The 15,226-nt window shown below is 45.1% G+C and overlaps 1 protein-coding gene across 2 annotated transcripts in view; it reads left to right on the top strand.

Annotated features, from left to right (window-relative positions):
- The window catches only part of auh (AU RNA binding methylglutaconyl-CoA hydratase), a 223,712-nt gene that overhangs the window by 10,201 nt on the left and 198,285 nt on the right, over nt 1-15,226 (top strand). For both annotated transcript variants that reach the window (XM_033017749.1, XM_033017748.1), the window contains exon 3: nt 768-855. In XM_033017749.1, the coding sequence (XP_032873640.1) occupies nt 768-855 (88 nt within the window). The remainder of the gene's footprint in view (nt 1-767; nt 856-15,226) is intronic.

The following is a 15,226-nucleotide window of genomic DNA, read 5'->3' as shown; positions in this document are numbered from 1 at the left end:
TTGGATTGCCAAAGGGTTTAGGTGGCATATCAATAATTCATGATTAGATCCTTTGTATGTTCAGTCAGGGTACACACTGAGTAGAAGAATGGATAATTCTGGAAACTGAACAAAATTATGAAAGATAGGATTAACTTTACTTGTTGAGATTCGTGGTAGTTTAGAAATTCTACTTTGCACCATTGTTTATTTCACCATTTATATGTATAATTTGGACTTGGAAACAGAATTACAATTTCAAAATGTGCACATGTCATCGAATCGGTGGACAGTTAAGATTGAGGAGAATTGCAATGCAATACAGTCATAAATACTGTTCCAATGTGGGCATGCAATTTGAAATTTTATTTTTTATGCACATAAACAATTCAAGCTGCAATTGACAGGAGAATATTAAAAAAATATTCATTGTGGGTCAAGGAGGAAGAGGATTTCAGAAGATAAGGGTTGAGGGCAACATATTCAGAAAATTGTTAAAGTTTGATCCTTGGGATTGACTTGGGGATATGGTTTCCATATTGGTTTTCTAAAACGAGGGCCATAAAAATAAAATGAAAGTGGTTAAAGCTTAATGCCATATGGACCAGTTGAGGGCTGATGACCAGGGAGAAGCTGAGTAAATATGTTAAAAAGAAAAAGATCCGAAAGAATGGTGAGGTAGGAGAATGTTCCTTTGTAAGATAAACATGGAGACAAAAGTGCTATATATATATTGATTTGACATTGTTCTTCTGAATCTTAGATTTTATTTTTTCTCTCGTGTATAGATGGCAGCAGCAATAGAAGAAGTGAAACATGATAACAGTGTTCGGACAGTTATATTGCGCAGTGAGGTACCTGGAATATTTTGTGCAGGTGTGTCATTGGTATTACCTTTCAAATAAGTTTAAACAACATGCGTTCAGAATATAATTAATTTGATCAGACTTTCATTTCCAAAAGACAATGTGAAATATTTGCAAACGTTTATTTAGATTGTTGTGAAGTGCTACTTGCTTTGTACATATTCTAATCGGTGCATAAATGTCATTTTACTTGATACTGTTTAAATTTGAAATATGATTTTAAAATACAGATGTTTATTAACAGCCTCTTCAGTTGATAGTGGCATCTTCATGTTGCAATGAATAGTTCAGATGTCTTCTGCACTACACGAAGCGAGGTGTTTATTAATCTGGACCAGGGAGACAATGGTGCCTTGCTCGCCAAAATGTGGAGAATTACAGGAAGATCATCACACAAATTTAACACAGGATTCCAGAAAGAAATATTAATGATCAGAACCTGATTAGAAGACATTTTAAGTTGATTTAAAGGATCAAATAAACTATAGATGCAGAGGTTTATGGGCAGAATTTCAGCACTTTTAGCGATTGAGCTGCCATTGGAATATTGCAACCTTCACGTGGTCCGCCCTGTTTCGACGAACGCAAACAACCCGGCGTGCACAATCAAATAAGATCAAATAGAACAAGTTGTCCTACAACTTTAGGCTGTGCACGCCATACGCAAGTAGAAGAAGAAGAAGCTGCCATTGATGAATCAAAGCAGTTGGTAGAAGTAGAACTACAGAAGGATTTCAATAAGCGAATTCGGTATTACAAATGCTCATGTGTGAGTTTGCCAAGGTCATGGGTCATTCGGATAAACATTCTCGCCAGCTGAGCTACGATCGGTAATTGTTTTGACCTGCGTTTCATACGTATTTTCCAACTTTGCTTCTTCAAGGTAAGAAAATACTGCTTTCAAAACTATTAACTAGGTGTATTTATGGTTAATTTGTACAAAACTATGATGATTTTGGTGGTTTTATTGGCTTTTCCTTGGTCGCTTGCTGGCCTGCTTCGGTGAGTGAGCGAGATCGTGACGATGAATAACATGGGAGGGAATTAAATGAAATGTATGATTTCTATACCTATCAATAGATAATATGAAAAGTATTTGTGGTGTTTTCACCTCTACTCTTCTAGTCCACGGCCACGGGCTGTATGCACGTTTGTTGACTTCTGAATGAGTTTTGCATGTACATGTGTGAGTAAAGTTGTGTAAAGCAACGCAAACCAATGTTGACCAACATGTTGACAATGGACCAGACAAGAAGCGATTACGAGCTTTTGCTGTAGATCATGCTTATATGTACAATTGCAGCTGTCAGGAGAACTGTAATTGCACGAGATGCATCCAAAAACAGAAGGACATAAACCAACTGACCGACAAAGTTGAAATGTTGGAAGGCAAGGTAGAAGAATTGAAACTAAAACTGAAGAATGCTGCAGCTTAAAAGCATTTTTGTAGCAATAGCAAGACCAACAAAAATGTGAGAAGATTGACTTTCTTTGAAGGAAGACTTATGCCACTGTCCCACTTAGGAAATCTGAACGGAAACCTCTGGAGACTTTGCGCCCCACCCAAGGTTTCCGTGCGGTTCCCGGAGGTTGCAGGTAGTGGAAGCAGGTAGGGAGACTGACAAAAACCTCCGGGAACCGCACGGAAACCTTGGGTGGGGCACAAAGTCTCCAGAGGTTTCCGTTCAGGTTTCCTAAGTGGGGCAGAGGCATTAGACAACCTATGCATGTGAAGCATAAAGAAAATGCGATATTGCGCATTTGAAGAAAATGCGATATTGGGAAGGGAAGAAAAAAGTCGTCAGTACTAAAGTACCAAGACCATTTAAACAATTGCCAAAGAAGTCTGGACCTAGCCCAAAACTCAGCATCTAGGATGAAATGGTACTCGTGTTGATGAAACTGCGCCTTGGGCTGTCGATGGTGTTTCTCGCGAGTTTGTATGGACTCAGTGGGGGTACACGTTCTAAAGTATTCAATACTTGGATTAAATTCCTAGCCATCCAACTGAAACCCCTAATTTTCTGGCCAGATCGTGTTTGGTAAGGTCCACGCAGCCGAAACAGTTAATAAATGCCTAGCACTGAGATGCATTCTCGACTGCACAGAGATATTTATAGAACGACCACGGCATCTACAGTTGAGGGCTTTGACATAGTCCCACTATAAGAAATACAACACTGAAACTATTGGTTGGAATTTCCCCAAACGGCATGATCACATTCTTATCAAAATCGATCATCTGATACACACATTGTTGGGAAGAGTGGAATTTTGAACTTAGTTCATCCTGGGGATTGCATAATGGCGGATAGAGGATTTCCCATTCAAGAAGACTTGCTGTTTCGCCTATTTAGAGATTCCCCCTCCCAGCGGTGGTTCCAGAGGAAATGACCAGAGGAAAAAGTACAAAAAAACATTTAGGTCATAAGTTCATAAGTGATAGGAGCAGAATTAGGCCATTCGGCCCATCAAGTCTACTCCACCATTCAACCATGGCTGATCTATCTCTCCCTCCTAACCTAATTCTCCTGCCTTCTCTCCATAACCACTGACACCCGTACTAATCAAGAATCTATCTATCTCTGCCTTGAAATTATCCACTGACTTGGCCTCCACAGCCTTTTGTGGCAAAGAATTCCACAGAAGTGGGAGTTTGGGGTCCAGGAGTTTGGAGATGAGTTTGGCTGGGATTGTGGTGTTGAAGGCAGAGCTGTAGTCGATAAATAGGAGTCTAACAGGATCCTTGTTGTCTAGGTGTTCCAGAGGTGAGTTTAAAGCATGGGGGATGCCATCTGCTGTGGATTGTTACGACCATAGCAAACTACAGTAGATCAAGGCTCGCTAGGAGACTGGAGTTATTGTGCATCATCACCAGTCTTTCAAAGCACTTCCTGATTGTGGATGTCTGAGCCACCAGAAAGGCACTGTGACTTATTTATATGGAAGTGCAAAGGAGTATAGTTGGAATAACATCAAATGGTCTGGAAAATCTGCCAGTCTAGCACCACTGCAGTCAGATTAACACAATTTTACTCTAGTAGCATCATTTGTTGGATAACATCTCAGAAGCAAGATCAATGTCCAATTCTGAAAAGAATGAATAATCTTTATCAGGTATTATAGCGTGGGTCCACAAGACACGAGATTTCACAGAACTTGAATAATGAGTGAAGGTTTGCTTTAAAATTTGTAAGCGTTATCACAATTAATAATCAGTTAGATTTTCCATTCAAGATATGTTTCATAGAAACATAGAAATTAGGTGCAGGAGTAGTCCATTTGGCCCTTCGAGCCTGCACCGCCATTCAATATGATCATGGCTGATCATCCAACTCAGTATCCCGTACCTGCCTTCTCTCCATACCCTCTGATCCCCTTAGCCACAAGGGCCACATCTAACTCCCTTCATGTTGTTTCAAATCTGATGATGTGTTCAGGAGCATCAACAGATGTATTTTTATCAATCACTTTGCTTGCGAAACCAGTGGTGACCAGGAATAGACTGGTTGACAACCAAGAATAGTGTGGTGACGACTGGAGAGACAGTGGACAGCTCAGAAAGACGGCAACCAGGGCAGGGCGGGTTGGCAGCCCAAACCGCATCCTCTGAGAGGAGGAGACCCAAATTACGCTACAGGAAGGAAAACACATGGAAAAATACCCCGGGGGGGGGGGGGGGGGGGAGGATGAGCACCCCAATTTGATGGATCAAAGGCTAACGACTCTAACCACGCCAACATTCCTGCATGCTCACCGCACCTGTCGCCAAAACTGTCCCCATCTGCACCCTCATTCGCGGAGTCTCTGCCTCCCACCCCCACTAACTTTTCTGGTGCGGGAGAGGAGGGATTCGTCCGTACGCGTTCGGGTCGGATTAGTCGACCTGATAGATACGGCGAGTACGTTTAATTACGTGTGTCTAACATCTGTGTGTGTTTAACATTTACTGTTTAAATTTACCTAACAACCTTTTCTCTTTACGGGGAAGGATGTAGATTGGTTCACATGCAATAACCAATCAGAGTAGTGTAGCACCACTAACTCCACCCTACTGTATGCTTTATATTAACACCCATTTCCTACATTAGTCAGTCATGTAAGCGGTAGTGATGGACTAACAACCTACTGTACCGCTTTACTATATAATATGATTAAAGGTGATTAAACTACAGACTTGTGTCAGTTAAGTCATTTACATGGTGTCAGACAGCGTGAAGTGACCCACTGCGTCCGTATATCGGGTTTTATTTCGTTTTATCAGTTTTGTCTATATTACCATGGCTCACTCGTGCCGCAAGTCAGCACAGCTCATCTTTGACTCGGACATCGGGGAGCGATGGAGGCGCTTCGAGATCGACTGCGAACACTATATCAACATCGTCCATCGAAATGACCCAGATGAGGTCAAAGCTTCACTCCTACTAAACCTGGCGGGACCCGAGGCTCTGATGAGAGTGCAAACCTTCGACTTCGCGCAAGCCGTTCTGGACGGTAACGGCCAGGTAGTTGTACCAGCTGAGACTATGCGTAACCCCAATGTCCTGCTGCGTAAATTCCGCGAACTGTGCGACCTGCCCTCTAACCGTATCTTGGAACGAGCCAAGTTATTCGTGCGACATCAGCTTCCTGATGAACCTGTTGAACGATTTATTTCCGATTTAAAATACATGGCTCAGCAATGTCGCCTCGGGGAAATGTCTAACGAGCTAATACGGGACAAACTTGTCAGTGGCATGTCTGACCAAAAGCTCAAGACAGAACTACTACGCAACGCTGACCTGATTCTTGAACAAGCTGTGCATGCATGCCGCACGTCAGAAATCGGGGCCCCTCTGAGCGACCAGTTCGATACTCAGAAAAAGAGTATAAACCTGACAAGCTTTAATAAATGAGCCACACCAACAGCCAACGGGAGATTTATGAATGAACCGCCGCAAAGGTGCCCACAACAAAGGATGACTATTCTGCCCAGCGAACGGTAAGCTGTGCAACTATTGCAAGAAGATGAACCATTTCGCCGTTTGCTGCAGATCCCGTGGGAACAGCAATTCTAGCTCTACTTCTAATATGCACCTGCTGCAACAAGACCAAACATTTTCAGACTCTCAGGACAGGCACGAGTCTGCCTACGAGGATGATACAATTAGCTCATATGAAGAGTACACTGTTCACACCCTCCTCCACACAGCTGGTAAGCTTTTGGAACCCTCTGTGTCTATGCTAATTAATAACTATGTCTGTGAAGGCCAAATTGGATCCCGGGGCGCGCGTGAAAGTAATGTCCCTGAATGTCTACAATGAGATAAGGAATAATGAGACCTTGGCGAGAGACAGCTCTACCTTGCAAGCCTATGGGGGGGAGGTGTTGCATCCACTGGGAAGAACCAGCCTCACATGTGTATTGGAAAATACAACTAAGAATCTGACTTTTTATGTCCTGAAATCAAACTCTGTGACTCTACTTGGCATCCATCCATGCCAGGACCTTGGGCTAGTCTCTTTCGATCGCACCATCCACAAGTTACTTATGTCTGATGACCCGACTCAAAACTACCCTGATCTGTTCGATGACAAGCTGGGCAAGCTGCCTGTGACTTATAAAATTGCCGTTGACCCCACTGTTGACCCAGCTGTCCGTGCCCCCCACCAGGTGCCACACACGCCATGCGTGACAGAATCCAGACTGAACTTAAGAAAATGGTATCCATGGGTATACTCGTGGAGGTTAGTGACCCTACAAACTGGGTCTCCATCATGGTTGTCATGCAAAAGAAAGATAAAAACGAGCTCCGCGTGTGCATCAATCCAAGTAAGTAAGTAAGTAAGTTTTATTTATATAGCACGTTTTAAGTCAGCTCGCATTGACACCAAAGTGCTTTACATAAATTAATTAATAAGTTTCCATACAAACCATAGAAAAAAGGTTAAAAAAAATAAATTAAAAAAAATAAAGAAAATGGACACAACACATTATAGAGTTCAACACAAACATCCCCCCACAGCAGAATCAAAAATTTCCACTGTGGGGAAAGGCACCAGAAAGTTAAGTCCTCTTCCTCTGAAACACCCGAGGTCGGGGCCCATTTGTGGCCTTGCAGCCAGTCCGATAATTTTCAGGGCCCTCTTGCCGTGAAGATGGAACTCCAGCGTCGGGTGAAACAATTCCTCAAGCAGCTGGGAAAGTCTGGAGCGGCTGCCTCCTCCCCGGAGACCGGAGACCGGGGCACTCGTAGCCCTCAGGCCGCGCCGGTTGGAGCTCCGACCCTGGCGAACTCGATCCCAGGCTCCGCGGCGCTCTAAATCCAGCGCCGCCCGCGGCCGGACGCCCGCAGCCACAGCTCCGTGATGTTGGGAGTCGGCGGCCACTGTGCTCCGGAGCTTACCGCACGGCGACCCGGTAAGGCATCGCCTGCTCCGTGGCTCAGCTCCGTGATGGTGTCCTTGCGCTGTGCCGCCGCCGAAGCTGTAGTCCCGGCCGTTCCCGACAGGAAACGCCTCTCCATTCTCGATGGTAGGCCGCGAGGACGGGGCGAAGAAGCAGCTCGGAGGGATGCTGCCCCTCCGATCAGGTAGGTGACTAAGAATTAAAGTTTCCCCCTTCCCCACCCCCACCCACCACATAAAAGACCTCCACTAACATTTTGGACAAGACTTAAAATAAAAAAAAAAGGTGAAGAGACGGACTGCGGGCAGCCTGCCATACACAGATGGTGCCCACTCCTGCACATCCGCCATCTCTAAGGCTTAAACACTGCAATCAAGCGCCCACACTATCCGATGAGAACTGTCGAAGATGTCGCGGCCCAAATCAGTCGCGCAACAGTGTTCTCCGTACTAGACGCAAAAAGCTCATTCTGGCAAATACCTCTAGATGACGATTCCTCAAACCTCACCACGTTCGCCACGCCATTTGGCAGATTCAAATTTCTCAGAATGCCATTTGGTATCAATTCGGCCAGCGAAGTCTTTCAAAGAACCATGGAACATTTGTTCACAGGCTTCCCATGTGCCATCATCGTAGATGACATCCTGGTGTATGGTAAACACACAGCAGAACACGACCACAATCTCAAGCGGATTCTGGACTGGGCACGCGCGATTAACCTCAGGTTCAACCTCAAGAAATGCAAATTCCGCGTCCCTGAGGTCACCTATGTCGGACACTTATTCACTCGCAATGGTCTGAAGCCAGACCCGAAGAAAACTGCAGCCATCCACGAAATGCCAGCCCCTGTCGAAGTGCACAACCTCCAACGATTTCTGGGCATGGTGAACTATCTGGGAAAATTCATACCCAATCTCAGTGAACTCAGTTCACCACTGAGACAGCTCACCTACAAGGATACTGAGTGGACCTGGTACCAGCAACACCAACAGGTATTTGACTTTTTAAAACTACAGCTGACCAGCGCTTCTACCTTGACATACTTCGACCTGAAGCGACCCGTCACAATAACCTGTGATGCCTCGCAATACGGATTGGGCGCAGCCTGTCTGCAAACATCTGACGATGGCACTGTACTATCTGTATCTTATGCCTTGCACTACGACGGACACCGAATAGCGCTATGCCCAAATCGAGAAGGAGCTGCTAGCCGTGGTCTTCGCATGCTCAAAGTTTAAAGATTTCATCTTTGGGAACACTTTCACAGTTGAAACTGACCATCCACCACTTGTAACCATCCTGAACAAACCCATTCACGCAGCGCCTGCACGTTTGCAGCGCATGATGATGCAGCTCCAGCGATTCGACTTGAGAATTGTTTACAAAAAAGGAAAGGACATGCTCATTGTCGACACTCTCTCATGCGTCTTGTGCCTCCAGCGAACGACACCCTTATGAATGTGATGAACTTACTGTTCTGAAGGTCGATTTCGTTTCCACGGAGTGCCTGCATCGCCTGGCTGAACACACCGCCGCTGATGGGACTCTACAGCTCCTCCCGTCCATCATCAAAAGTAGCTGGCCAGAAAAACAGTCCAGCACACCTTTGGAGGTACAACTGTTCTTTCTGGTTCTTGACGAGTTAGTAATACAATACGGTGTCATTGTTAAGGGTCACAAAATAGTGATCCCATCATCCTTACAAGACTAATATTATAAAGAGGCACACAACAGCCACCCAGGCACCGAGGCTACGCTGGCTCATGCACAGAGCATGTTCTACTGGCCTGGGATGTCCAAGTATATACGGGACAGAATAGCATCCTGCCCCATCTGCAACAGTTTGGCACCACACCAACACAAGCAGCTTCTGCTACAACAACCCCCATTCCCACTCCCAGTGTGCACTCTCTGCCTAGCTTATTGTGCCTATATGGCGAGTAATTTGCCAGATTTATCGCCATGTATATAAAATTGACTTTTGGTTTTATGTAGCTGATTCTCAATCGGTGATACTAATAACAAAACATGGCTAAATTGAAGTTCTACTCTATTCTTATAGAGATCTAGACTAGGAGCTTTTGAATATTTTTTAATCAATTTTTTAAATCTTCTAAATCTTCTAAACCCAGGTTAGCCGGGAAGTGGTGTTAGGTAAATTGAATGGATTAAAGGCCGATAAATCCCCAGAGCCAGATAGGCTGCATCCCAGAGTACTTAAGGAAGTAGCCCCAGAAATAGTGGATGCATTAGTGATAATTTTTCAAAACACTTTAGATTCTGGAGTAGTTCCTGAGGATTGGAGGGTAGCTAATGTAACCCCACTTTTTAAAAAGGGAGGGAGAGAGAAAGTGGGGAATTACAGACCAGTTAGTCTAACATCGGTAGTGGGGAAACTGCTAGAGTCAGTTATTAAAGATGGGATAGCAGCACATTTGGAAAGTGGTGAAATCATTGAACAAAGTCAGCATGGATTTATGAAAGGTAAATCATGTCTGACGAATCATAGAATTTTTCGAGGATGTAACTAGTAGAGTGGATAAGGGAGAACCAGTGGATGTGTTATATCTGGACTTTCAGAAGGCAAGGTCCCACATAAGAGATTAGTATACAAACTTAAAGCACACGGTATTGGGGGTTCAGTATTGATGTGGATGGCAGACAGGAAGCAAAGAGTAGGAGTAAACGGGTCCTTTTCAGAATGGCAGGCAGTGACTAGTGGGGTACCGCAAGGCTCAGTGCTGGGACCCCGGCTATTTACAATATATATTAATGATTTGGACGAGGGAATTGAACACAACATCTCCAAGTTTGCGAATGACACGACGCTGGGGGGCAGTGTTAGCTGTGAGGAGGATGCTAGGAGGCTGCAAGGTGACTTGGATAGGCTGGGTGAGTGGGCAAATGCATGGCAGATGCAGTATAATGTGGATAAATGTGAGGTTATCCACTTTGATGGCGAGAACAGGAAAGTAGACTATTATCTGAATGGTGGCCGATTAGGAAAAGGGGAGATGCAACGAGACCTGGGTATCATGGTACACCAGTCATTAAAAGTAGGCATGCAGGTGCAGCACGCAGTGAAGAAAGCGAGTGGTATGTTAGCATTCATAGCAAAGGGATTTGAGTACAGGAGCAGGGAGGTTCTACTGCAGTTGTACAGGGTCTTGGTGAGACCACACCTGGAGTATTGCGTACAGTTTTGGTCTCCTAATCTGAGGAAAGACATTCTTGCCATAGAGGGAGTACAGATAAGGTTCACCAGACTGATTCCTGTGATGTCAGGACTTTCATATGAAGAAAGACTGGATAGACTCGGCTTGTACTCACTAGAATTTAGAAGATTGAGGGGGGAATCTTATAGAAACTTACAAAATTCTTAAGGGGTTGGACAGGCTAGATGCAGGAAGATTGTTCCCGATGTTGGGGAAGTCAAGAACAAGGGGTGACAGTTTAAGGATAAGGGGGAAATCTTTTAGGACCGAGATGTGAAAAACATTTTTCACACAGAGAGTGGTGAATCTCTGGAATTCTCTGCCACAGAAGGTAGTTGAGGCCAGTTCATTGGCTATATTTAAGAGGGAGTTAGATGTGGTCCTTGTGGCTAAAGGTATCAGGGGGTATGGAGAAAAGGTAGGTACAGGATACTGAGTTGGATGATCAGCCATGATCATATTGAATGGCGGTGCAGGCTCGAAGGGCTGAATGGCCTACTCCTGCACCTATTTTCTATGTTTCTATGTTGCTATCTCATCAGCCAATATACATATTTCATTTTGAGTTTGTTTTTTAATCCAGCGGAGTATGAAATAATTTGTCCACGAATATATGCCTTAAAAGCATCCCAGACTACTCCATTGCATATTTCTTCAGTAGAGTTTGTTAAGAAGAAAAAAGCAATCTGATCTTTAATAAAATTAACAAAATTTAGATCTTGAAGCAGAGTAGTATTAAATCGCCATTGTTTAACACTAAACTTGGAATCAGGTAGTTTACAGTGGCATGCAAAAGTATTCATACCCCTTGAACTTTTCCACATTTTGTCACGTTACAACCACAAACGTAAATGTATCTTATTGGGATTTTATGTGATAGACCAACATAAAGTTGCGCATAATTGTGAAGTGGAAGGAAAATGATACATGGTTTTCAAATTTTTTTACAAATAAAAAACTGAAAAGTGTGGCGTGCAAAAGTATTCAGCCTCCTTTACTCTGATACCCCTAAATAAAATCCAGTGCTACCAATTGCCTTCAGAAGTTACCTAATTAGTAAATAGAGTCCACTTGTGTGTAATCTAATCTCAGTATAAATACAGCTGTTCTGTGAAGGCCTCAGAGGTTTGTTAGAGAACATTAGTGAACAAACAGCATCATGAAGCCCAAGGAACACACCAGACAGGTTAGGGATAAAGTTGTGGAGAAGTTTAAAGCAGGGTTAGGTTATAAAAAAATATCCCAAGGTTTGAACATCTCACGGAGCACTGTTCAATCCATCATCCGAAAATGGAAAGAGTATGGCACAACTGCAAACCTACCAAGACATGGCCGTCCACCGAAACTGACAGGCCGGGCAAGGAGAGCATTGATCAGAGAAGCAGCCAACTCTGGAGGAGCTGCAGAGATCCACAGCTCAGGTGGGAGAATCTGTCCACAGGACAACTATTAGTCGTGCACTCCACAAATCGGGCCTTTATGGAAGAGTGGCAAGAAGAAAGCCACTGTTGTAAAAAAGCCATAAGAAGTCCCGTTTGCAGTTTGCCACAAGCCATGTGGGGGACACAGCAAACATGTGGAGGAAGGTGCTCTGGTCAGATGAGACCCAAATTGAAGTTTTTGGCCTAAATACAAAACGCTATGTGTGGCGGGAAACTAACACTGCACATCACCCTGAACACACCATCCCCACTGTGAAACATGGGGGTGGCAGCATCATGCTGTGGGGATGCTTTTCTTCAGCAGGGACAGGGAAGCTGGTCAGAGTTGATGGGGAAAATGGTAGGAGCCAAATACTTGGAAGAAAACCTGTTAGAGTCTGCAAAAGACTTGAGACTGGGGCGGAGGTTCACCTTCCAGCAGGACAACGATCCTAAACATACAGCCAGAGCTACAATGGAATGGTTTAGATCAAAGCATATTCATGTGTTAGAATGGCCCAGTCAAAGTCCAGACCTAAATCCAATTGAGAATCTCTGGCAAGACTTGAAAATTGCTGTTCACAGACGCTCTCCATCCAATCTGACTGAGCTTGAGCTATTTTGCAAAGAAGAATGGGCAAAACCTTCAGTCTCTAGATGTGCAAAGCTGGTAGAGACATACCCCAAAAGACTTGCAGCTGTAATTGCAGCGAAAGGTGGTTCTACAAAGTATTGACTCAGGGGGGCTGAATACTTTTGCACGCCACACTTTTCAGTTTTTTATTTGTAAAAAAATTTGAAAACCATATATCATTTTCCTTCCACTTCACAATTATGCACCACTTTGTGTTGGTCTATCACATAAAATCCCAATAAATAACATTTACGTTTGTGGTTGTAACGTGACAAAATGTGGAAAAGTTCAAGAGGTATGAAAACTTTTGCAAGCCACTGTAATTGATAGTTTCAATGGTGCATGATCAGTAGAGCCAGGATTTTGCCATAAATGCCATGTGCCTTGTCATGCCTATTTTGATGATTTCACCATGATAATGCCTTTTTCACGATCGAGTGCCAAAATCAGCCTTTTTTTTGCCGTTTTGCTCAAAGGTCGTGCTATTTTTTCTAGTTGTACCGTGATTTCTTGGATCTTGGAAACTTTATTGTCATTCAGACCTTTCGGTCTGAACGAAATTTTGTTGCCTCACAGTCATACATATAATAAAGTAACAAAACACACAATAAACACAAATTTAACATCCACCACAGTGAGTTCACCAGGCACCTCCTCACTGTGATGGAAGGCAAAAATCTTAAGTCTTTGTCTCTTCCCTCCTTGTTCTCCCTCTGCGCTGAGGCGATCCAGGCCTCTGATGTTGTGACCCCCACCGGGTGATGGTGCTTTAGTCCCGCGGCTCAACCATGCTTCGCGAACGGGCCGGTTCAATCTCCGCGGCCCGGGGTGGTCGATGCTGCCGCCCTCCAATCCAGCGGAAGAAGCTGTTGCCGCGGGAGCTCCAGAAAAACAGGTCACCAACCTGTGACCTGCGAGCTCCCGACGATGTCGTCTACTGGGCCCGCGGCCGAACCCCCGTAGTCGGGTCGCTGCCGCCATCAATTTCAATTACGTTTTCTATGTTAACACATTAATATTAATGTTATTATTAACGTGTTAACATAGTATAACTTACAAGAACATTTCCACCACCGGGGCGAAACCGGGGGCGCCACCGTCTGTCATTCATTCGTTCCTGCCACTGCCCGCTGGTTCAGCCTTCTCCAAGATTTATTTAAGAAAGAACTGCAGATGCTGGAAAAATCGTAGGTAGACAAAAAATGCTGGAGAAACTCAGCAGGTTAGGCAGCATCTATGGAGAGAAGGAATAGGCGACGTGTCTGGTCGAGACCCTTCTTCAGACTGATGTGGTGGGGGGAGGGGAGTTGGGAAAAAGAAAGGAAGAGGCAGAGACAGTAGGACTAGAAGGAGAGCTGGAAAGGGTGAGAGGGAGGAGGGAGAAGACAATGGCTATCTAAAATTAGAGAAGTCAATGTTGATATCGCTGGGGTGTAGACTACACAAGCGAAATACCCAAGCTTGTCTCCTCATGACATTTACTGATGGCTCCAGTCGCAGATCTGAGTTTTCGAGTGGTCTGCAAGGCATTCATGGATGCTGGAATTCAATTTGGAAATTGGAAAACAAATCTCTCAGAGTTTTTTAGAGAAATACACAGAGGAACATAAACCAAGCGAGTCATAATTACGGAAAAATTATGTTGACATCAACTTCAACATTGTTGTGCAGAAAATTAGAGTTGAAGTTGCATGCAACATAATATGGATCTCAATAGACGAAACAACCGATGTTGTGAGGAGATATGTGGCCAATGTGGTCATCGGGGAAGAGCTGGTCTGGGAATCTTCCCAACTCCCCAGTTTGACAAGGCCATGGGGAAGGAGAGGCGCAGGCTGGTCTAGAAGGAAGGGAGGGCAGCGGTGGAGGAGGAGAGGTCTACCAGAGCGGTTGGCTTGAGGCAGCAGGGGGCCTGGACAAGGTGGGAGCAGGCTATGGACCGAAAAGTCACATAGACTGAGCTCTGGCAGGCTGAACCACAGCGCATCAAGTTCCTGGTCCAGGCAGTGTACGATGTCCTGCCCAGCCCATCGAACCTCTTCATCTGGGGCAAAGCAGAATCTCCAGATTGCCCGCAATGCTCAGGCAAGGGGATGTTGGAACACATCCTGAGCTGCTGCCCAAAGGCTCTTGGGCAGTGCCAGTACACCTGGTTCTTAAATCCATTGCAGAAGCCATCAGCATGGGAATCAGCAGCTGCAGACGAGAACGCCCCACCACCCAGATGATCACCTTCGTGAAGGCCGGAGTGCAGCTGCCAAGAACCACAGCAGCCAGGAATCAGTCAGGAATCCTGGCGACTGTGCAGGACTGGCAACTTTCTGTAGACCTGGTGAAACAGTTGAAGTTCCCACAGCACATTGCCACAACCACCCTGAGGCCAGGCATCCTCCTGGTCTCGGAGGTGACCAAAAACATCGTCTTGTTGGAACTGACAGTGCCCTGGGAGGACTGTCTGGAGGAGGCCCACGAGAGGAAGATGACCAAGTACGAAGAGCTGGTCATAGACTGCCGTAAGCAGGGCTGGAAGGCAAGGTGTATGCCCATTGAGGTTGGCTGTAGAGGTTTTGCAGGGCAATCGCTCTACAAAGTCTTGAGTGCACTGGGCATCAATGGAATGGAGAGGAGAAGAGCCATCAAGAACACCGCAGAGGCAGCAGGGAAGGCCTCGAGATGACTCTGGATCAGGAGAGGAGGTCCCTGGGGAGGAGCGAATGCCACCT

Source organism: Amblyraja radiata, chromosome 3 (assembly GCF_010909765.2).
Source record: "Amblyraja radiata isolate CabotCenter1 chromosome 3, sAmbRad1.1.pri, whole genome shotgun sequence".
NCBI lineage: Eukaryota > Metazoa > Chordata > Chondrichthyes > Rajiformes > Rajidae > Amblyraja > Amblyraja radiata.
The sequence above is the reverse complement of the archived record's forward strand: the minus strand, read 5'-3'. Positions and strand labels throughout refer to the sequence as shown.